Raw genomic sequence first — 25,316 nt, 5'->3', positions numbered from 1 at the left:
TGTTTGAAGAATATCCTCCTGAGTTTTTCAGATACTCCAGCTACGTATGAGATGACAATGTTGTTGTTGTTATTCCTTTATTCGCTGTTTATTGTGGTGTTGTGCTTTCTGGATCTTTTTCCTGATTTGATGAAGGCCTAGTTCAGTAGCCACAGTTCCTCAGTGCTTTCCTAATGTGAGTGTACTCCTTTTCCATTCCCTCTGCAATGGAAGAAATCGTAATTTTGAAATTCTTGAAACAGGTAATTAAGAATTGATTTATCAATCAAAACTCATTATTGATTTTTTTTTGAGACTGACCACCTGCTCTCTGGGTTTGACCAGGAAAAGTAACCAAGACCTGTAGAAAAATGGTCTTTTGTCATCTGTGTTTTGTGCTGTAGAACTGGTGTTAATTAGAGCTAGAGTTTTTTGGAGTCAGCCCCCGTCAGCCGCAGTGGTACTGCAGGCATCTGAAACTTCCGGGTTGGCTTCACTTTTAAAGGCTACATCCATCTTTCTCATATAGTCTACAATATGAAGGCAATGTAGGGTACAACTTGATAACCCACCTCAAATGAGTAGTTTTGTCTGTATTGTTGCCAACCTGGAATGAAAGACGACAACCAGAATGCTCAGAGGTCATCTGGCAGCACTGGATAACCACCAGACTCTGCCACTACGACCTAGTGCTGCATCCCTGCTCAGGGACTGAGGCCCATGAACTCGTAACTCTCTTTGGAAGGCCACATAACTCTTAAATAAGTATCACTCTGCTTTAGTTGCTTTGTTTTAGTTTGAATAAAAAATTTAGTGTTGGGTCCCATCGATCAAAAGCAACGAATCAAGCCCGCAATGATTTTTTGTTATACTATTCTGCCGGCTTAGTGCCATAATTGCGTTGTGTGTTTTGCCAACAGAACATTGTAAGAGAAACAGAAAAATTAGAGAACACACTGACTTTCAATATCTTTCTGTGTCTGTGCTTATCATGTCAAAGGTCAATACACCTAATAATTTCTGATATTTGCATCTCCTAATGTTTTGGTGCATCTTGGAACAAGAAGACCACTAAAGTGATTCAAGACAAATATTAAGCTAATCAGAAATACCATATTAAAGTTAGTAGGGATAAAGAACTCAGGATAGAGAACTCCTCCCCTCTACTAGAATAGAGGGGAGGAGGGCTGCATATGTATTGATATGTACTGTGTTAGTGCCATGTACACTGTAAACTGGCTGTAACCTAAATTGTTGCCACCTTTCTCCTCCCAATTAGTGACTGTAAAGAATTAACATGTTTGAAAAGAAAAATAGATATTTCCTCTCTACAGCGCAGGTTTAGTTGTATAACTTTGTTTCTGGCTGGTGGATAAAATACACAAGTAAAGAACTGTAGAATTATAAAGCTGTACTGGCAGATGAAACGGTGGAGAAACAGAGACCAGCGTTTAGGAGAACATTCAGATGATTTTATTTATTGTTCATGATGCTTGAAGTTCATGTTGAACACCAACAACAGTTGCACAGCTGTGTGGGGTTTGTGACTGAATACTAACAGCTAATTATGTTAAACTGTTTGTACATGTTAATGAGATATGCAATGTACGGAAATGGAATCTTGAATGACATGCCGGTTTTGACGTTATACTGGATTCAGTGACGACCTCGGGACTGATCCCACTTCACTCCACAAGCTGCAAAGAAAGAATAGAAAGTAATAAATAACTCTCAAGAATGACAGTAGTCTTTGGCTTGAACTCAACTTAAAGAATTATTGGTTGATTATTAAAATGCAGTGCATGCATGTTAGACAAATCTCTTAGTATTAACTGAAGACATGATTGTTGTTGTGGCCCCTGGTGGCCTTGTGCTTTTTGTTTTTATGGTGAATTCTTTGTGGCCACTATGTGGGGAGATGGCTGGTGTAGACTTTGGTTGATGGCTGGCTATGGAGCAACAACAAACAAACAACACCTAGCTTTATGTTTTTCCTTTTGTCCTAGCAAAGCTGGTATGTAACAATGCATTTAGGGGAAAAAAAGTCAGCGATTAAATGTTTTTTGAAAAATGTTGTGGCGTGAGTGTTTGTTACCGAGAGGACAAAAGATATATTCTGTCTCAGCATGGTCACCTGAGGAAAAGAAAAAGTATTAGTAAAAAACTTGGCTATGTGTCCAAAACATTTAAAATGTGGTTTAGGAATGTTGCTTTTACTTGGCTGGTAGTAGTCGTAGATCTTGACCACGGCAGGCTTCAGGTTCTGCACTGGGATGTCCAGTCTGAACTCCAAGGTGTAGGAGATGGCTGTGTTCTGTGGTAACTGAAGAAGACAGAAAAACAGACAACACAATCAGCACCAAGTTCAAAGAGCATCATGTAGGTTTCCCCACTGTGGATTTCTCCCACCTCTCTAATGTACACCTGAACGCCACCATCCTTTTGTTCAACACGGTCCACCAGCATGGCACCTTTGAGCTGTGAGGAGATGATATTCTTATTCTCATCATCACTGTCAACATGACTGTCACATTGTCACCACGCTTTTATTCAAGTGAAAGTCACTGTAAGAACTCACCTTCCTCAAAGACTCCGAGTCTGGGACAAATCCAGAGAGTACTTGGATATCCAGGATCACCATGTTTGTACTGCTCTCTTTTCCATTGTATCTGTAATGGAAGCACAAGAATGTGATGTTACCTGATGAACTGTATGAAAAGAGGTGTTTTAATCCACCTACTTTGGCTCACTGGTAGATACTAAATTCTTCCATCACATCTGCATCCTGATTCTTGACTACTTACTGGACCTTGAGCTTCAGAATGAACTTGGGTCTGGCCCCAGTGGAGTTGACCTCTGTGGTAGCTTCCACACTGAAATCACTGGACTGAGCAGGAGGTGGGACGTTGTAGAGATGAGAAATCTGGAGGCAGGAAACCAAGAAAGGTTTGAGATTCATGAGCAGCGAACAAAAGCATCAAGCAGAGAAGCATAGGTGTAAATTTCAGTGGGGATTCTTCAGCTTCAATATTTAGAAAATGTATCTTTGTCTTCTGCTAGCAGAAACAAGAAAAACAGTCAGGGCTTTTATTTTGAGAAAAAAAAAAACAGTAAAGGTTACTTTTACACTGAAAAAAAAGAAACAACCTAAATGTAAAGAAAAATAAGTTATCAAGCCAATTTCATTAAATTATCTCGATTTGAATTTTTAAAGCAGAAATTTGATTTGAAATTCCTAACAATATTAAACTTGTGGAATGACCAACATTTTTAGGTCAACAGATTCCACCAAATAATGTTAGCAACTTAAAAGCTTGATCTAAATTAGTAAATTAGAATATTTATCTTGCATCCATACATTAATTAAGCAGTGGAAATAGTTGCTTGAGGCATATTTCAGAGTGTCGATATAGCAATATGTGGATATGTTTAGAATGTGCAGAAAGTTTTAAAGGCCATTCATTAATGAATTAAAACGCTGTAAGGTTGGCCTGCTTAGTTCTTTCAGTGAATTAGCCATTTTAATAACACCACTTCCTGTGTGCAAATGTTCCACCAAAACAACACTATTTTGCAGGGGATTCTTTGCTGCATCCTGGACTCGGCACCACCCGACATGAATGTGATTGGTTTACAGCAACACAAATTAGCCACATCAGAACGATAATGAGGTTCAGTCAGACCATTCTCCAGCACTGACCCAGTGCTTCAGTGCTGTGGAGATTGGTATTGTTACGTGAGTCTACTGTTCACTGACCTGCACTGAAGCACATGCAGTGCCCTGCACCTCCAGGCTGAACTTTCCAGTCACGTCCTGCAGGATTCTCTCCTGGTAGAGCAGTCTGTTGTCCTGATTCACGTTAAATGTCAGCTGTTCACTGGGAGACTGGACTTTCACTGTGCTTGAACCCTGAGGACTGAACACCAGAGTGGCGTAGAGAGCCAGACCCTGAAGAGCCACCACTGTGTCCTACAACACACAGACACAAAACAGCAGCTGCTATTAAGTTCATACAAATGTAAACATTGTATATGTGTCAGGATCCCTGCCCCAGCCCCTGATCTGCTGACAGTCTCTGCTTCTCCTTTCCCTCCTCCTGGTCTTGGTGAGCTGCTGCCGAATCAACAGCAAGTGTGAACACCTGAGCAGAGGCCGGTTACTTGCCACAAATGACCACACACACAATAAAACCCTGGCTCCAACTCCACTCTGTCAGATTGTCAACTTCTGCACATGTCCTGGCTGGTTCCCTGCCTTCCCCTCTACTTTCACCCTGTCCATTCACTGCCTGTTTCTACTGCCATGCAGCTCAAAACCTCCAGACTCTCCACTAACCTTCAGGTTTTCCTGCCAGTCCGTTCCAGCCCCAATCTGCTAGCTAAGTGTGCCGTGTGTTTTGTCAGTTTTGTTTATTCACTCAATCAGTTCTTGGAATCCACTTAGTGTTATTCCTAGTAGCTTTCCTGTGAGTTTAGTGTTTTTGGTTTTCTGTGTTCACTTCCCTCTGGTCAACTTGGCCTTTAGTTGACAATAAGAGCAAGTCTCTGCAGGTGTCCATATTATAAGACATATAAAGAGCATTATTCTCTCAAAGACTGCAGCACAGATCACATTTCAGTTTTGAGAATGCAGACATAATTTTCATGTCATCTTATTTAAATATCTCTAGTCTGCTCAAGTCATTATTATTGGTTTAGCACAATTAAAACAGCTGCTGTACTAAAGTGCTTTCCAGTGTAGGATCAACTGGAACACAGTGGAGTAAACATCTTCCCTACACCAGTAAAAAAACACAAATAAATATGTGACTGACATTACAAATTAACCTAACTAGTTCAAATATTAGGAGGGTTAAGGTCCTCTGATTTGTAGTGATAGATGGTCTGTAAGACTTCTGTTGTCCTGGAATCATCAAGTAGAAAAGACATAAGGTAACTCTGCTGTTCTGTCAAACTAATACATTTTCTGATAAATGGAAGGATGAGAGTATTCATTTCTAGGCTGAGACAAACCTACCATTTCATAACGTAAAATGTGTAAAAGATGACTAAATAAGCTGAAAGCTGCATTAAACAAAGAAGTTTCTCAAGAAAAGTAGACATTTTGGAGAGTTGGTTTTCACAAGACTGGACAGCAAAGCTTCCATTCTGGGTCTCAGCTGGTCTCTGACAGGTAAATAAACATGGTTTTCATCAAGTTTGTCTCAGAATCTGTTCACATCAAAGTCCCGCTTTTGGCCATTCCAGCTGTGCAGTACCTGTGTGGAGGAGAAGCCTCCGTAATAGTTCTGCTGCCTCGTCAACCACCTCACGATGCCCGAGGCGTAGCCCAGATCTTCATTAGTCGGGGAGGCGCTGAGTTTGGCCATCAGCACATAGGAGCTGATCTCCACAGACAGAGAAGTTGATGTTTCTGCTGATCTCTGAGACCAGTGCAAGAAACCCCCTAAAAACAGCCATCCACAAACACACACAGAGTAAGTTACAGTCACAGTAACAAAGCCTGAATGACTTCCTGCATGAGGATAATTTACCTTGTTTGATTGCAACCTTGTCAAGGTGATCCAGAAGGAGACCACGGGTCTCCATGTCTCCTGCCAAGGTGAAGACGTACGCCATCAGAGCTGTGGTGTAGGTGTTGCTCAAGTCACTGATGGACTCCTTGAGGCATGACAGGCTCTTCTTCACCACGGGATTCTTTAACAGATTAAAAGGAAACAAAATTCAACCTTTGAGGTCATAGAAGTGGCAAATTGAAGTGTTGACTTCATGGACTTCAGGACTGGGCAGCTTGCAGAAGAAATGAGTTATGAAATGCACCAGTAAAAAATTAAACACCTCACTGGATTGTTGCGAGGACATTTGAAACTAGTCATACATGCAAGAAAGCCACCACGCATCTTGAAACTGAAGGGATTTTGTCTGAGAGGTGTCAAAACTGTCAACAAGCCTGCAGTGGACAACTGTACAAAGTTATTTATGTTAAAGGGGGCAATAGTAGCTGTTGAGGCCAAAGGTATACTTACTCTTCCCACAGACATACAAATATAACATCTACTGATATTTTTGTTAAATAAATGATTGAGCAATTTATGTTTCCTGTGTTGTTTTCCAACAGATGACCTTTACCTCTAGACTACTCACCTTTGCAGACACATTCATTTCCAAGAAGGCAGCAGTGACATATGCACTGAGAGTCACCTCGTCAGACACACCGCCCTGTAGAGAGAACATCGTACAGACCTTGTCATCAATGTATTTGCTGATTTCAAGGACTTAATCCCAGAAGTCATTTTGAACACTGCTTATATGCATATTGCAAATAGTAGTTTGTTTCACAGATGATAGAGACTTGCAATAACTTTGTGAGTCCAACAGAGCCGTTGCATGCTCAGTCAGGAGTCGCGTTGACAGAGGTGAAACCTGCAAAATCTAGCTTGACTGCTTCATTAGAAGGCAACTGGACGAATTTTGGGTCTCAGGTCATTACAAGCCTGGACTCACGTGAGCTGGGAGTGACAATAAATATCTGGGACTCCCCACCACTTAATCAGATCCAAGCTGCAACCTCTGAGACTGAAAAATGAAGTGTACCAAAATCTGCATTTTCCTAAATGTCCACTTGGGGAGGTTTACTCCAGTTTCACAGTAGTATAAACATTGTACAGACGGGTTCAAAAACGTGTTTTGGTCTCGTTCGCTTATGTTACCCATTCTTCACATCAGTACAGAGGCTTAATTGTCCAGAACTCACCTGTTTATTTTGAAATAATTCTCAAAAATATGTACAATAAAGGTGTGCAGCCATTGGACAGTCCATAGTCCACAGAAATTTGTATGGAACACCTCAGGTCCACTCACACTCCACATAGTTGTTCATAGTTGAATTAGCAGGACTTGAGGAGTCAGGCACTGCCAAGATGGCAACATCTGCAATCACCACACTGAGCTTAAAAACAGCTGCTCAGAAAACCTATGGGTGACATCACAAATGGTCTGTCCATCTGTATATACATTGGTTAGAACCAAGGAACCATCTTGGATGGCAGGTCAAATGTCTTCAAGAACCTGAATGAAGTCCAGTTGCCTTCTACTGAAGCACTTAGGATCACCATGATGACCTGGAGGACTGAACATCTACACAGACACCTTGAGAGGGAATCAGCTCATGTTGCAAATGTGATCCAGGCTGGTGTTATCTGCTATAGATCCATGAATAAAGCGGAGCTGATTTAGGTTCTTCTACAGGAAGATGCTCCTCTGTGAAAATGACCATTTCTGTTCTGTACAAACTCGACAGGGACCATCAGCTTACCTTCATTCTGTTGTGGAAAAGTTTTCCTGACATTTCAAAACAACCATTTTCTCGTTGCTTCGATTCCAGCCACTTCCTGGACTGTTCAATCGTTGTGGGATCGATGTAGATGAATAATTTAGCTTTGGCAAAAGATTTCAACACAAAAGCAGTCAACCTAGGGAAACACATAGTTACAAATACACTTACAGACTCATATCCCTTGAGTTATGAACATAAGTTATTCTTAAGGTTGTAAGTTAAGCTACTTCATGCAGTTTTAGCAGTAAAGGTAGTGTTGGTATGTAACTGAATACATTCACTCAAGTAATACACTGTAGATCTGTCATGACTGCTCATCATAATCAGTGACATCTGCATCAACACCAGTAGCTTTAACAGGTGCATGACTTTTCTTTCTTCGAATTATTGTAGCAATTGTTTATCTTTCATATCACTAGTCACTGACAGTCTCTCCTACTGGTATAATTGTTTTTGTTTCCGAAGTACTATGTATATATGAAATGGTACATCAGGTATGTGTGTGTGTGTGTGTGTGTGTGTGTGTGTGTGTGTGTGTGTGTGTGTGTGTGTGTGCGTGCATGCATGTGTGCGTGCGTGCGTGCGTGTATGTGCACAATGAATGCGGATGATTGATCAGTAGTTTTCTCACCAAGTGTTTCCTGTTCCTGCACCAAATGTGCTGTATGCACCATCCTGATGTTTGTAGTTTAGCTGTCTCTGGTAGCCTGTGTGAAAAGAGAAACACCCCAATTAGGACATTACTGACACACATTGTCAGATTAACAGAATTTTTGTATGTGTAGTTTCTGAGCTGATTTGTTTATGTTATCTGGGGATGTAAAGAAAAACTGGTGGCAATTTGGTGCCATTGGCTGACAAAAGAAAAGCAAAAAGACATGAATGGAGAGTGAGGAGGAATGACAATTAACAAACACAAATGAGAAATGCTGTGATTGGAACCATCTGTAGCCACTAACTAGAATCGTGAACACTGTTATAGGACTGTCATGGTAGATTTGAATGTCCTGAATGCCTTAACTGTCCGACTCACCACTGGTCATGAAGTTGGAAGCCTTCTGTCTGATGGCTGGAGTCAGCTGCTCTGTGTATTTAAGGTACTGCAGGATGTAGATGTTGGAGGCCAGGAGTGCCATGTTCTGTTCTCCACATCCATAAGGCATCCTCAGAAGACCGTCTATGTTCTTCAGAGCCCGGCCGAGGATGTCACCTGTACAAAATGCCAAATCAGTCAGACATAGCAGATACAACTAACCCAGCCTATGATTTTAAATGGATTAGAGAAATGCATGTATCCAGATAAATTCTCCAGCATACAGGTGGTCTAACACAGGTCAACATATTTTGAAAAAAAAACAGTAATGCACAAAAGTTCACAGAATTACTTATAATTTTCTCTATATACCATGATAATTGTAATAATCGCAATTCACTTTCATAGTTAATTATTGTATATTAGATTTCAGTACGGCAGGAGAATATGAGGTTTACTGTTCATACTGTGACTAGACTTTCCAATGACACAGTGTATTTATATAGTGTTGCCACTATAATCAACATGAATTCATTGTAACTGCTGCCTGTAAATTATGGTAATTTCTGCTTTTAAAATCTATTAACTGTTATTTGCCGACGCATACAATAAATATCAATGTCTTTAATCTTTATGATTCAGAATTGAAATATACAAACTCATTTAAAATGCATGTACCTCAAAAACACCTAAAACTATTAACAGTAAGGGCTAAGGCAAGTTACATTTTTATGAACTGGGAACATTTATTCAAAGGTAAAGATGGAAAACAACAACATGAATTCTCATGAATATATTTTAGAAAATGAGAAAAAATTGCAGTCAACAGAAAAAATATGAGAAAAAAACTATTTAAAGACATTAGTGTAAAGTTTGGAATAATATTCTTAGCTATGCTTTGTGTCCTGTTGATTGAATCACATCATAAGATTATATAGTATCCTGCTGTTAATTCTGATTCTTATTTTTGCCTCTAATAAAGCATCAGTTTTGACAGTATTTAACAGCATTTTGGAAAAATGGTACATTTCTGTTGGATTTTTACAGGAATGGCTTCTAGGAGCCTGTTAAACTTGCCATAGATTGGTTGGCTAAAACAAGGTCAAATGAATTCAGCTTACCCAGGACTGATACTAAAACGCGGGCAGATCCTTCAATCACATGTTCAGGGAGTTGTAGCTCTATTTCCTCTGTCAAAGTGCTTCCTGTGTAAAGACAGAGACAATTATTTAACAGAGAAAAGCTCCAAAACAAGTCAGTTATAAAACAATGTCCAATGGATCATGAATTGTAAACGGCCATACTGATAATTAGATGCCAACAAAGTGAGAGGTCTCTGGGCATCATCACTTATTCTGTGTGATCAAATGTTCAAAGTAATAACTTGTAAAAGAAGGTGATAAACCTCTCAGTTAACATTTATGAATCATACAATGTACTAGACCTCTTCAGACTTCTCGCATTTGGGTCTCCTTTCTCTAAGTATTGACAGGCCAGGGCATTCCTGTAGCTCAACTGGTTGAGCAGGTGACCCATAGACAGGGACTATAGTGCCCCGACTCGGTAGTCATGGGATGGAGTCCAGCCCATGGCCCTTTGCTGCAGGTCCTCCCCCCACTCATGTCTGCAGTAAATCATACTGACCTTTAGGGCAGAGCAGCCAGTTATATGTCTCGGTCATCTCAACTCCGTCAGCCTGAGAAAAGGAAATAACGTTTATAAGGAGATTCACAGTCAAATTTATGAGTAAGATATATTACTAAATCCCCTGTACATGTAAGAAAAATACTGTATATATATATATATATATATATATATATATATATATATATATATGTATGTATGTATAATTTTATTTACATGGCACCAACCTTTACTATGAGAGTTTTAGTGACCGTGTCAATGCGACCTCTGTCTGGGACGCTCACGATCTCATTGTTACAAAAAACGTCAGATGTCACAGCCTCAGCTTTCACAGTCACATTCACAGCCCCTAAACAAGATCAGCGCTGTAAATTACTCCAGTATCAACACATATTGCAGCTGAGATAAATCTCACTGATTTCACAGAGATGAAAAAGAGATGTGCTGGGAAAAGAGAGGCAGCAGCTCTTCCTCCCTGTCTCCTTTTAACCCCTTGATGTCTATTTTCGCGAATTCGCATCACACCACTTTCATTCAGACTGCAGCCGAGATAGCGTACCTATTACCACAATGTCGGTTTGTGCATATTCAATATGTACCTTGGAACCTTTTGCACTTACTGGTTTCTCATAGGACTGGTCGGAGTGGGACCTAATTATTATATGTCTGTCATTATTATAATTATATATCTGTTCTATGTGTAACAGAGAAATTAACAATCCCCACTTATTTTAGCATCAGCTGGAAAGCAAAAGCACACGAAAGTTTTTTTTAATTTAATCGTAAATAAATTCAGGCGTCAAGGGGTTAACCTTCACAACAGGGTGGATGAAAGGCTGAGACTCACCTAAGGTTGTGGGGTTCATGGTCCAGCTGAAGGTCTTGCGCTCATTGCCACACAGACAGGAAGTGTACTGATTGTCAGAGAGTGGGGTGAGGGTGTAATCTGAGGAGAGCTCTGGAGTGACTGTGACCTGTTCAACAAACACAACAATATATTACGTAACACTTCTATAATACCATTGTACAAATCAAACTTAAGTCACAGCATAAATGTAGAACGTCACCACAGTCCTTGAGTGTCAAAGTCACTGTGTACTTTAAAGACTTCTCCTATCCTCTCTACGATGTTAACATGTCCATATCGTGGGTTTATATGCTGGAAGACATAATGAACCTTCACACTGCAGAAACATGCATTCAGACTTACAGACTTGTATCCTGATAACTTGCAGGTTGGAACTTTGTGTATCATCATTCTTTTCAGAATAAGTTCCTGTTGTGAACATGTATGGCTGAATTACTCCAATATTACAACTTGTCACTGTGTAGTGTCCAGTAGTTAAACACCCTCCTGAAGTTTGACTGATGATTGTGTCCTAGAACCTAATACTGTCAGTTATCACCAGCCATATCATGCTTCTTGAGGTTTACTACTAAGGATGTGTTCTGTAACAACTGCATTCTCTAGCAAGTGTCATTGCCTGTAGATCATAATATTGTGACTCTTAAAGCAGGACAATGCTGGTTTTTCCATATACAGCTCTCTCAGTGTCTCCTGGAGGCTGTGATACGTCTCTTTCGGTCAGTCACTCACCCAGCTAGCTCTTGTAAATGGCTGCTCTGTTGAGGCTTTTCAAACCTAAACCAACAGGCTGTTATAGCCTTAACTCATCCCCATAAAAGGCCTAACTTTTAATATCTAACAGCTTAATTTATACCAAAGCCAGCTCTAATCCTAGCACAGAAAAAAGAACCTGAAAGTCAGAAGTTTAAAATCCAATAACTGGACAATCGTATATATTAAGATACAAAGCAATTCAACGGGTAGTATGGGGATGGAACGCTGCAGATGATGTGTGTCGGTCAGTGCATTGCCTCAGCTCCCCCAGATAGTTTCCTCTGTCTAACCCCAAACCCTACACCAGGAAGGGATGGATGGAGAGACAGGCAGGAACTTCATAGATCTGCATGGTCTATAGACAGCAGTCACAAACAGTGCAGAGTAACACTGAAGTCATTTAAGGCAGAAAGGGACTGTTTTCATGGAAAAAACTTCTAAATAAGTAACTTTAATGCACAGAGATGAGATATTAAGGGTTTGATCAACAACTATGGAGGGACTTGAAAATTTACTATCAGGACTTGAAGGAAATGGAAGAACGACACTGTTGGTTTTAACAATTATTGTCTTTCAGTATAGAAAAGAAGGCTGAATTGTCTGAAGGTGTATTTTGCAAAAACACTGCGTTCCAAAGTCAGATATGAAATTATCAGGTAAGGTAAAATTCTACAGTTCTACAGTTTCATTTTGCAGAATGGCCTTGGTGAGATAAAATAGAAAATAATTCACGATTGATTAGGAGGAAATATCTCCACTGGCCAATAAAAATAACTACCGGGTCACCACAGTAAGCGCAGACACAATACTGTGTAAATTCCACTACAGGGGGAGACTTGATGTTCTCTGTAATTAGATGGAAAAAATACAAACATGTGTCAGGATTTGCAGGTAGCTAAAATGAGTTAGAAAATATCAGCTTATTTCAATATCTCTGGACCTGACATTTAAGGTATACAATCATTTAATTAGGAGTGAAATCATTCATGTTCATCACTGATCAATCTCAAGCTAATGAATAAAGTCAGCTTTTTCTCATTCCTCTGGAAGAACAGAAGCACTGACAGTATGTAAGTATTGGTGAATCGCAAATCATAAATTAACCACAAATGGTATGAAACATTTGATGATTTTACATGAAATTTGGTACATAAATGTATTTTCACCACTGGTTCATCTGGAACTTCGGTGACCCTCTGGCTTTTCATGTTTGAGTCAGCTTGCTTCTCACTTCAGTTAATGACAAACACATACTTGCTAAGCTAACTGCTGTGCTTTGTGTTTGGTGCTAATTAGCAAATGTTTGTATGCTAACACACCATATCATCATGTGTCTTCATGAGCATTTGCCAAAAACATTTAGATCAAATGAAACGATTCGTTACCACGATGCAGCTTGACAGGTAGTTGAAGACGGTTGCCTTCAGTTCAAACCGCTCCCCCCGGGTGATGGAGTAGGGCAGCGTGAGTTCCAGGAAGAAGGGCTGGAAGACGGTGATTTCTTTACGAGGAGCCAAACCAAAACCTTGAGGGGACAAACAGAAAGTCTCCGTCTCCCAGGTGGTGATGGTGTCTGGGACAGTGAGGGACACGTCCTTCGTTCCAGATGATCTGGATCAGCAGATACACATAAACACATTTAGTCAGATGGTAAAGCATAGTTATAAAAAACAGATTTGTTAAAATCCAAGTCTAACAGTGAGTTATTGTGACCTGAGAATACCCTGCTGTTGAAGAAATTCGGACAATAATTCTCATGTGAAGAAATATTATAATTCTGAACATGATGCACAAAGACCTTTTCCCATATGCAACCATTTATAAAATATTTCATACGTTTCCCAAAGCATCACAGACATTCTTAAAATTCAACGTCTCAGTGGCTGACCAAAATTACTTTCACTGCATTTATCTCTTCAATGAGAAAGCTGAAAGTGCATATGGCACCATGAAAATTCTCAAAGGTGCTCTAATTTTGCCTCATTTCAAGCTTACCCAACTTCCACTAGGTCCCAAATCCAAGTCTCAGGAAAGAAGGTGCGGACTGTTTCTATTGGTGCAGCATCAGGAGAAGAAGGAGCAGCAACTTCTCCACGTGCTGCTTCCAGTATGGGTGCTGAAGGGCCTCGCCTCCGAGCAATACCTGAACAGAAACAAGAAAACATTTTTACCAGAAACAGAGAGCAGTAAGGACATTTTAAATTCAGTAAATATGAAGTATGTGGCACTGGACAGATCAAAACAAGTAGAAAAGAAAAAAAAAGTCACCAAAGCGGTTATGATGGTATTCTCTTCCTCTGTACTGGAGGCATGAAGGGATTTCAATGAGCAAGTTTGTTGCCACCTTCAGTCCTACATTCTAGACAATCCAACAACACAGAAACATCACCAGAAAGTTCATTCAACTCACTACAGGTACAACGACTTCAACTGTCACATGTAACGTTCGCTGAAATCAATCAATCAATCAATCAATCAATCAATCAATCAATCAGTCTCTCTATTGTATTGTATATTACCTCAAACACGGTGTGAGCATCGTCTATGTCTTGACCAGGAAAGGGAAAAATGGATCTTTTGGGTCTCACATGCAGGCATTCTGTGGGGTCTTTAACCTGATATGGGATAAAGGTTACCTTCCTGACAGGCAACAAGTGAAATATCTGAAAAAGAAAAAAGTTTCAAAGCTATAAACTGACATTTGTTATACATACAAGATTGGACAGAACATCAAGTGATGTATGCTACATAAAATATAATAATAACAACACAATAACAACAACAATTGATCCGCAGCTGATAAACTGTGACTTTGTGTCAGCTCACCTCCCTGTGGTGAAGAAAAGTACACAGTGTGATTTGTGGTTAGACTCTGATCCATCTTGTCTCCATGTCAAAGTTTATTTAGAATTATTAGTAATTAATGAATTGCCGCTGACACCTTGAAGGAAAAGTGAGCCAAGTGCTTATTCAGACATGAGACCGACATGTTCAGATGATGTCATCAGGAAGGAGTGCATGTCTGAAAGGGGTTTATTTATCTTATCTGTGGCTAACACCAGCAGTTACCTTTTCTGCATTCAGAGTCTTTCCAGGCTCTTTGATGAGGACACTCTGGTCGATGGCGCTCACACCACACAGAGAGTTTGGCTTTGCCGTCAGCTGCATGTTGACGTCCTCTCCTGGGACAGCTGAGGATGGTGAAAACTCCAACGACACCTGACACACACACACACACACAACACACATCAAACCAGTCAGACTTTATTAGTATCAGATGTAAACTTATGATGTTGCCATAAGTTCTAACTTTTATACATGCAACAACACACTAGTTTAGATCTGTGTCTTCAGGGTAGATCATTGTTCAGTACATAGTTCAACAGTTAAACTGCCACAGAGAGTGTGTATTTTACGTACTTTTTTCCTTAAGAGACCCCACATTTTAATATAACGTTGCCACAGTTTTACCAGTCACTAGGGTGTAGTTTCCTAGTTTCACACAAGGGGAGAGTCTACTGAGGTGAGCACGGGTTGTGTTATGGGAGCGCTCTTGCTGCTAAGACAGAGAGCGGCCTGCTATGTAATGACACCTGACATCTCTCCATTTTCTCCTGCGTAAAACAGGTTAGTAGTGTGTTTCAATTCGTCACTATGCATTCCTACGGACTTAGCAAACCTGTACATCATGTGATGAAGTTTTGAGAAGGTTTGGAGTAAGAAGTAGTCATTTTGGTGATCTGAGGACTTTATAGTTGCCTGCTGCTACTGCTTTGCTTGCTCCCCTGCGAACGAGGTAACAAAATGGTGGCCTGTAAGATATTTTCGTGCATTTTAATAGTAGCTCCTTGACACATATGCCCTTGCTTAAGAGTTTTTATGTTAAGATTGTATTTGAAATGTATGTATATGAGATTATTTAGTTGTTATTAATACTGCATTAAGGTTGTGTTTATTACTGTGTTCATGAATTTTGTAAATAGGTTCACTTGTGTTTGTAGAAAAAATATTAAAAGGGAAGGCACAGCATTAGAAACAATTGGTTTATGCAAATATGTAGCAGCAATTCAACAGACAGCAGATGGCAACATATTAATCTTCTGTATCACCAGCTAAAATCGACTTTGTGTTTATACCTAAATCTCATCAGTGCTGTTGGTGCCACACTGACCTTGTGACTGAAGCAATTCTCAGTGGAGAAGTCAGCGCTGTGGGCGATCATAGTCTCACTGGGGAGGACAACAAAAGCCACAATCTGGACCTCTGGAGCCATCTCTGGAGACACCAGCAACTTAAAGGACACCTCACCCTCATTGACTGAAACAGCAACCCAAATATTACACATCATTTTACTTTGAACAGTCATCTTCCACAATGGCTTCCATAAATCAGTTTAACAGGTCAAAGATTTGGTATTTCAAGCCAGTCTTTACACACCTTGTTTATTTTTCAATTGAACCTGTTTGTGTCCTTGATCGACGATGGCTCCTCTGGACAAGACCTGAGAGAAAATGACAGAATGACAATAACACAAGTAATAATGTGCAGACAATATTTTAAATAACCATTGGTTCTATATAAAATGGTTCAAAATTAGTTCCATATCAACCGGATACAACAGTGAACTCCTGCTTCTGTAATAATACATGTGCCAATATTAATCTAATTATGTAATATGTAATCGTAGAACAGTCACATGGGACATTTGTTTACACTGAGTACTAAGACGTTTAGTAATTTTACTTTAGTAACATTTTCCATGCAGGACTTCATGTAACAGAGTACTTTCACAATGAAGTACTGACCATTGTCGGGTGTGTATCTGAGGGGAACTAGCGGAAGTACAGGGCCATCATCTCTGACTTCGCTGACTGGTGTGAGCGAAACCATCTGCAGCTAAACGCCAGTAAGACGAAGGAGATGATCATCGACTTCTGCAGGAGGATGACACCTCAGTCTGCACCGGTGAACATCCAGGGTTTGGACATTGAGATGGTGGACTTATACAAATACCTGGGTGTTCACCTCAACAATAACCTTGACTGGACACATAACACAGAGATCCTGTACAAGAAGGACCAAAGTCGTCTCCACCTGCTGAGGAGACTGAGGTCCTTTGGAGTGTGCAGGACTCTGCTCTGGACATTTTATGACTCTGTGGTAGCGTCTGCTATTTTCTATGCAGTGATCTGCTGGGGAAAAAGGAGCACTGAAAGGGACAGAAAGAGACTTTACAACATCAGCATGACTAGCTGATGTTAACATAAACTGGACTATATCACATCATCTTAAACCATGATAAAACCTTGCAATCTTGAACTGCTGGCATTTGTTTGCACTTTTACAGTTACATTTATTCCACAAGCCACTTTATGCTGATGTCACTTATAGTGTAATAGTACTGTATTTATTTATTGTTATTCATTCTTGTATATATTGTACATATTATTCTTGTTATAATTATTATCATTACTGTACATATGGTTAGTGCTGCTCTGAAAGGTGTTTGCTGCTGTAACACTGGAAATTTCCCCTGACGTGGGGAGTAATAAAGAATTATCTTTTACTTATGTAAAGGATCTGAATACTTCCTCCACCACTGATAAGAACAAATGAACTCATGTTGAAAAAAAGGAATGTACTAGCTTGAAAAACACTCTTTTATAATACTGCATGAGATCAGTAGGCTTCATGCTGGCAGGTCCTGGTAAAGATTAGGACTAAACCTATTCCACACTAAAATAGTACCACTGATCATATAAGAAGTAGACTCAATGGAAGTGCTCCTGAAAGTTAGAAGTCAATAAATGAAATTAAAGCATTTGTTAAAAACATCTTTCAACTGTTCATTGTCTCTGGAAGAGAACCGGTGACAAGTTGACAACCAACTCACCAGATACATGATGTCCACAGTGTCCTGGCGTTCTCCCACTACAACGTACTGGATGGTGATGTCTGCTTCTGCATCACAGGCAAGTGTTTTATCGTTCGTCTTCACCTTCAGGAAGCTGACTGGTTGAGTGTCAAGAGACGGAGGTTGGAACATAGACAGTGTGTGAGATCCAGACTCATAGAAAGGAGTTTTATATGGGGGGTACTTCAGTGTCGGTGAGCTGCTTATCTACATTGGAAAAAAGAAATATTGTTAGCGGTTGTTTGTGGAGGAGAAGGCAGATAAACAAAATACTAAACAGTTTAAATATGGTCACTAGTTACAATGGTAGCATCTTGAATAACTGCAGTATACTAAGAGATCATTTTACAGTTGGTTTTTATTCTGTGTTGTTACTTTCATGGCAGCTTTCAGTGTAAAAAAACAAGTTGAAGGGACATATTCTCATCACTTAATTAAATGCATTATTGAAAGATAAAAACAGTATTTTACTGATTAGACAAACCTTTTAGGTTACAAACATTGTTTTAATAAGTTGGGGTGATGTGAATTTTTCAATAATTGCATCAGCTGCTATATTGTGTGGAATTTAAATTTAAATTTAAATTTAAATTTCTGCTTCTGTTGATTTAAACCTGAAATCAGATTGAGGCAGCTTTATGAAATTGGCTTGATAACTTGATAACTCAAGGTCAACATTATGTCTTTTGCAAATAAATTCAACTTTGTGAATATTTTAAAATGTGATATGAGAAAAAAAACTAGAAGAGAGGAAATAATCTTGCTGCTGAATTCATTCATTTCATAAAAGCGACAAGATGAAAAAAAATATAGAAAATCAAAAAAAACTACTTAACAAAGTCTAATAGGAGCCACTAAGTTATTTAAATGCTGATCAACGTGTGATCGATATTACGGTAATCAATACACTAAAAACACAACATTTCTTTGAAATAACATGGAAACCTATTTGGAGCTACTTTGTTCATATGTCAACTTAAAAACCTTTGTTAATGCTGACATTCATTAATTAAGTACTAATTAAAAATTCTTTTGATTGCACAAGGAAAGCTAATCCCCCAACTCAATGCAGTCTGTTGGTTGGACATAATTTTATTAAAACTTGTCTTAACTTAAATATAATGCTAACTGCTACATTTATTTATCTTTGCTGAAACATTATTTTTTTTTAGAGTGTAGTACCACTTTTTACTCACATGGAGGCGAATATCCCCATTTAAGTTCTCTGTGCTTAATGAGAAGCTGGCAACACCACTGCTGTCAGTGGTGAGATTCTGCAGTCGTCGTGACGACCATGTTTCACCCTCAAACAGGTACACTGGCATGTCAGGAATGGGTGCATTATTGTAGTGAACTGCTTTAACCTGTTGAAAGCACAAAGTTGTATCACTGGGAATGCACATGATTTAGGCTGCTTTGTGCAGTACATGATGCAGAAAAACACAAGACAACATGTTTCACTTACTTTTCCTTCCACAACTGATCCTGGCTCATAAATCTTGGGCGTGTCAAAGAAAGACAGCCTTCCAATAACATACGAAATCTTTATTCTGCCCTTTTGTAGGCGTAAAATACCTGAATATGAAAAGCCTCCATGTTACAACACTGTGAATGCCTTATTGTTGAAATACATAATATTGTCTTGAAACAGTAACTCTCCTTTCAGATTAGAAAAGTGATCTATTAAAATAATATAATTTATTACAATAACAATAATACTTGCCTGTCCCCTCCTCTTCCACTTCAGCACTGACATTAAGCACATCTTGTAATGCCTTTCCAGCAATTTTGGTGAAAGTTGACATCTTGAATGCAAAAGTGGCACAGCCGTTGTTGTCTGCCTACAGAGTAGGAAAAACACAAAGATACAAAATAATACACAGGATTTATGTCATACATCAGAGATGCAAACTTTCAACTATCAGATGGAGTGAGATGGAGGTCATGCAATATAATCCATCCATCCAACCATGATCTACACATCGCTATAACCTCTGTAGGGCAGCAGGGGGCTGGAGTCTATCCCAGCTGACTTAGGGTGAAGGCAGGGTTCACCCTGGACAGGTCACCAGTCTATCACAGGACTACACATAGAGACAAACAATCACACTCACATTCACACCTACAGACAATTTAGAATCACTAATTAACTTCAGGAGACATCCTGAAGTTAATTGGACTGTGGGAGGAAGTCGAAGTACCCGGTAAAAACCCACACAGTCACAGGGAGAACATGCAAACTCCACAGAGAAAGATCTCAGACTGAGATTTGAACCCAGGACCTTCAAGCCCCTGACATTTGCTAGACGGCTAAAAGGGGGACTGTGGGTCATCATGCATGTCACTATGAGGAACATAGAGCTCTGTGGGTGAATTCAACACATTGCTTCATGTTCTTCTGGGTAAGTTTTTCCTATGAAAATGCATTGTTCACGAGGATCCACAAGAGTCTGCTCAGGTCTGTTAGTGTCTGTGTGATATCACTTTTGTCATCTCCTCAAGTGTGCTGACTGGATGAAAATTCAGTCCACAAAGTTAGAAGTCATTTATGTCGGTGGAACAAAGACATACTTGGATACTAATTAGTTGGTTGTAGAATATACGTATTACAGGTTATATTAAATGGTGAATGTAGTACAGATACTTGTACAGAATGCTGTATTGACATAGCCTCTGCTTTATGAAAGAATGAAAGAGGAGACTGTAATAACAGAAACTGTACCTGCTTTGTCTCTATGTGGCAGGGGGGAGTTAATTCTTCATCCTCGAGATCAGGACGAGAAAGATATCGATTAAGAGGTCGGCACATCTCAACTGTAACATATCCTGGCACAGGCTGTCTAAACGTGTAACTAATTAAATAAAAAAGAAACAATTAACCAGTTATTCACTTCTCAAACTGGGGCTACTTTAGATTTTATTTGTCATAAAAGGCCTTTTACTTACTTTGCACATGCTTTCGCATTAATTTCTTGGTCCCCAATACTTACTTCCTCACTTACATTTAGTGTTACGTCAAATTTAGGCAAAACTGGGGACAAAACATTCATGTTAGCATTTGTACTTCATTATAAATGAACACAACTGGCACACAAATACAATCTCCCAAACTTACCAAACTTCTCCACTTTGAAGGTGTGATGTATTTTATCTTCACCAATGGACACAATGACTTGGTAGATTCCCTCACGGGCCTCAGAGTTCAAGGAGTAAGAAAGCTGCACTATTTTACCATCAGATGCTTCATTCAGCCACTGTCCAATCCTGTTCTTGTTAGGATCCTGTTCAGTGAAATCAGTGGGAAGCAACAGGCATTTATGATGCAAACAGGAAAGTTGTGAATACAAATGAAAGTACAATGCTGTTGGTGTTGTTTTCTCTTTCCAAAGAAGTGCAGATGAGACTGAGAGGAGCGTAATTACTCAGAGTACTTTTGGGTAAAGCAAGGCTGAATCTTTCTTTGTTCACACACTGAAACTACTCTCAATGGACTTGTTAGTGAAGTCCATTTACTAGCAACTGCTTCAAAAATCTCACTGCTGTAAGGTGTTGGGTGGAAGTTGTGCAAAACAAATTTTACAAACTGATCAAACTCCACCTGTTGTGAGCTCTGGAAAAAGCTAGTAAGTGAACACTGAGGTAAGGTTGCTGAACTACATTAACTAAAACATGACTTTTAAGTCAGGAAGCTTTTCCAAAGTCAAGAATGAATTTTAACACATATGTTGAACGAGGTTTTCCTGCTCACTGTCGTCATTACATACATTTATTGTCAATCATGTTAGCTGCTGCTAGACTTAATGTCATGATTTGTAATTGTCTTAATAGAGAACTCCTGTGATGTTCATTTGTAGTTTCACAATTGTATTTGAGGGTCTACTAGTATATGTTTCCATGTTATAATGCTCAAACACACACACTGCTTTACTCATACTGTACATGATGCAGCTCGTCTTCTCAGCCTCTGTCTAAAATGCTCCGTTTTAGCTCCCGTCTCTGTAAAGCCCCCCTCCTGGAAAACCCCGTCTCCTCTGACTGGTCAGCCGGCCCAACCGACATGAGGTAACCCTAGTTAGTAACTCCACATTTCTGAGTACAGGCAGAGATGTAGCTCTAACAGAAGCAGTGGTAATGAATAAATGATGATGGACTGCGTGGAAGCAGTTTGTTCTTTGAGGGCCAGACTAGCCGCTAGGGAGGTGTTACGTCGATCAGTAACACAAGAAAAGACTGAAATTCAAATAAGGTGTTTCAGACAGCTAAAGAAAGGTGTTTTCTGCAGGAGAGAGATGTGGTGTGTACTCTGGACTACTCTGGAGTTTGCAGACTTTTAACATGAATGAAAACCAGCTGCATAACACACTGAAAGAGAGAGAAAACCCAAAAGCAGAATATGGACACTTTACAGCTGAAAGACTGTAAAACTGTAAAAAGATCTTGTCCAGTATGTAATGTATATTCAACAGTGACAGGAGTCCTTGCTAACTGTGAAATACTGATATTAGAATCAACATCCACATCTCATAGCTGTTGAACAATGCACTTATTTTAGTTGATCACACAGAATGCATGAGTTTGGTTTTCTTACCTCGATCTCAATGATGTCGTACTGCAAATAAAAACAAAAAAGAGAGAGAGATTTGTCAAAAGACAGGAGAGTGTATCTTTTTCTCATTATTCAGTGTCTTAATGAGTCTGCGTGAGACAGTTTCCTTTGTTTCAGCTTCAGTGCAGTCAATGCTGACCTGAAGAGGCTCTGGCTGTAGGCTACTATTGATCCACTGACAGGAATGTTCAGTTCACCAACTTTAAGAAAAGTTCGTGCCTTACCATTTCATATTTGTCTGATTACTTATCTGTGCACACCTATGTTACTAAGTAAAATGTGTAAAATGTTTGGCTACAGGTGTTGTAACTTTCTGAGTTAGAAAGTCTTAAAGAAGATGAGGTGCCATAACTTCACAAATAATGTAGCTTGACTCCTGAAATTGTACATCTGGTCTTCAATGGCACAACCCTGCTTTGACAGAACTTTTCAAACTAGTTACATGATGTTGTAAACACACATAAAAATCTGTTAAATTGAAGATGGTCAGGTGTGGGGCATTTGGTGAACTGAGGTGGAACGACCAACAGGTGATTAATTGTGGCCATAACTTAACTCAGGTTAAAGTGCACACCCATGTTGATCTCCCATGTCAGTCACTTGATTGGCTAACTTCTGTTCAACTCTACCAGCTGATGTACGTTTCCCAGCGAACAGTTGAACAAATGATGAACAGCTGCGTTATCACAAACACTTAGTAAATGAGCTCTAAAACAGCAACGGTTCAGTCACTCACCAGCTGATCAGCAGGTCTAAACTTGGTGTCCAGTGTGACCACTCTGAAATGCACTGAAAGAAATTCAAAGAGATTCCATTTTTACATCTCAGCAAATCACATAAGGTTAGAAGGAATATAATTTACTCCTGCAGTCCCCTTTGTTATCTGTGTTGCATTCTTTAACATAACGTTCCTATTTCCTGCTTCCTGCAGTTACCTGTTTGTCCTGGGAGGTAGATTGGTTTATCCGTTTGGACGAATGTCAATAATTTATAGGCTTTGATCATGACTTTCTTGACCTCTCTTGAGTAAAATGTGTAGCCTCGGACCTTTACCTCCACATTCTGCAGCTCCTCATTGAGCACTGCAGGAGTCTGAGAGAAAATATTTTAAACACGAGTCAACAGAGCCAATAGCAAGGCTGTTTTTGTTGTATTAAAGTAGTATCAATATACTGGTATTAAATGTTATAACATCCAAGAAATATTGTCCAACTTAAAGAAATCTGTATTTGAATGAGGACATTTTCAAAGACTGTTTTTGAAAATGAGCATATAAATCAAAACCAATGTTGAGAGCTGACCGTAAACTGAGAGCATTCATGAAAGTCTGCGCTGGATGTCCGCTGGAGAAGAGTTGTGTTCTCGCGTTCGGACATCAAAGTGACGGTCATGAGCAGAGTCTCGTTGGGCTGCATGAGACTTACACACAGTTTGGTCTGAGCTCCAGCTTCAAGGACTGCAGGAAACGTCACCACATACTGCCTACAGACAGACAGATTCACACATACACAGCTGTTACTCTCACTCTGGTGTGGAAGAAACCTCAGCTCAGTATTCATGTGAACAAGCTGAAAAATTCATTTACAAAAAGACTAAACAAATGATGCTATTTCCTCAGACGGTAGAGATAAACTTACGGCCCAGCCAGTGCTCGGCTCACACACATCCAGAAGGCACACACTGCCCATGTCCACGTCTGAATCCCAGGACGACCCATGACTGACTGTGATGATCCTCAGAGTCAACATCTGTTAAATAGCTGCAGATACAGAAACCCAGCCCAGCTTCTCTCTCACAAACACACCCCTTCTCATCATGCAACCCCCTCCTTGGACTCTAGGAATCTCACAAGTACTTCATTTGCAGATCTTATACAGTTAATGAAAGCCTATTTTAAGCAGCTTAAACAGACAAGGTCTGAAGTTGACAAAAATCATTTCAAGTCATATTTGATGTGGATTTGTTTCCCCAACTTCATTCAGTTTGTACAGTAACACAGATGCATTTACTAAAAGTGGACAATACGACACTCAGAGCTGTAACATTTCTCCAACAGTGTCTGAACAATAACAGAACATTATAAATCTGTAACTTCATGCAAGTATTCCAGCTTCACCATCAGATGCTGTAACATCATCTAGGATATATTCTCAGCATTAAGGTTGACACTTTCTTTCCATGGTGACGAAGGCACATCTAAGAGCTGCAGCCTGTAACTGATGCTATTTCTCTACATCAGTGGGAGGCATTAGAGTGACAGTCAGTGCAGTTCTGAAACAAAGCCCTTTTCCCAAGTAACATGAATATGTTTATATGAGGACTGTTGTCCACACTGTGTCTACAACAGAAAACTGGCTCTGAGATGCTGAAAAAGACTTTCTCCTGCAGCTGTAGAGATCAGCCAACTTTAAATCACAGAATGTGTCATCTTGTTCCACAGCTGATTTTGGAGAAAAGAATCTGATCTTTCAGGGGACTCTGTGGTCCGAAAACATGGCTGATATCGGAGTACCTCATAAATGCAATAACGTTTCTGACAATATCAATACCTGCTGAGACTATAAAGACTGTTCAAAATCTGATGAGAGTCATGCAGACATCTCTGGATCCAGACTACTTGGTGCCAACTTATATCATGTCCTTGGGATGCCAAACCAAAGCAATCACATGAGGATAAGCACTGAGGACAGAACACACAGACAGATAACTTGTATGTCTCCCCACCATAGACACACGTTGAACCATTAGTTACAGTCCCTCCATGGTTGGCATTTAAATCCTGGAAACTTAAATCTGTATATTAACGTTATACATGTATTGCTTTAAAGAAATATTGCTTCATTGCTTAAAGTGATCTCAATGTAACTGAACACTGTTGCTTCCTCTAGAATCTGCAGATCTATGAAGTCCCTGCGTCCCTCTACGTCTTCTATCATATAAAAAACACCATCATATGAACATGCTAACAAGGAAAAAACTTGAGTTTTACCAGTGTCTGTAAATCTGCCATACAGAAACTCAGGCAGCTTGAACTTATTTACTAGCTCTAACAACAGAGATCATTACTCAGGTGTCTACCAGAGATACCACCTCTCTATGCATACAAGTGACTGAAACAAACGGTACCATGGTCAGACACACTGAGTTTGAAGCTGTTTGAATGAATGAGCAGAGGCAGTTAAA

At 39.7% G+C, this 25,316-nt stretch overlaps 1 protein-coding gene across 1 annotated transcript; it reads right to left on the bottom strand.

The window, feature by feature from the left end:
* Window positions 1-1,429: 1,429 nt before the first annotated feature.
* LOC111580892 (alpha-2-macroglobulin-like) lies at window positions 1,430-23,926 on the bottom strand. Its single transcript, XM_023288807.3, has 36 exons — window positions 23,771-23,926; window positions 23,435-23,615; window positions 23,069-23,225; window positions 22,870-22,922; window positions 22,116-22,136; window positions 20,643-20,808; window positions 20,474-20,558; window positions 20,250-20,379; window positions 19,251-19,368; window positions 18,993-19,102; window positions 18,724-18,891; window positions 17,507-17,734; window positions 16,051-16,114; window positions 15,785-15,930; window positions 14,683-14,832; window positions 14,133-14,276; window positions 13,882-13,972; window positions 13,609-13,756; window positions 12,999-13,224; window positions 10,840-10,966; window positions 10,220-10,341; window positions 9,993-10,044; window positions 9,470-9,553; window positions 8,349-8,525; window positions 7,947-8,022; window positions 7,295-7,451; window positions 6,124-6,198; window positions 5,514-5,676; window positions 5,238-5,425; window positions 3,737-3,949; window positions 2,784-2,902; window positions 2,558-2,648; window positions 2,389-2,457; window positions 2,197-2,302; window positions 2,075-2,113; window positions 1,430-1,676 (listed from the first exon to the last, which is right to left on the bottom strand). Exons 1-36 carry the CDS (start codon window positions 23,848-23,850, stop codon window positions 1,636-1,638), a joined length of 4,365 nt encoding a protein of 1,454 aa, XP_023144575.2. The 5' UTR covers window positions 23,851-23,926; the 3' UTR covers window positions 1,430-1,635.
* Between the last annotated feature and the right edge of the window lie 1,390 nt (window positions 23,927-25,316).

The sequence above is a fragment of the Amphiprion ocellaris genome, chromosome 7 (assembly GCF_022539595.1).
Source record: "Amphiprion ocellaris isolate individual 3 ecotype Okinawa chromosome 7, ASM2253959v1, whole genome shotgun sequence".
Lineage (NCBI taxonomy): Eukaryota > Metazoa > Chordata > Actinopteri > Pomacentridae > Amphiprion > Amphiprion ocellaris.
Note: the sequence above shows the minus strand (reverse complement) of the source record. Positions and strands in the feature narration are given on the sequence as shown.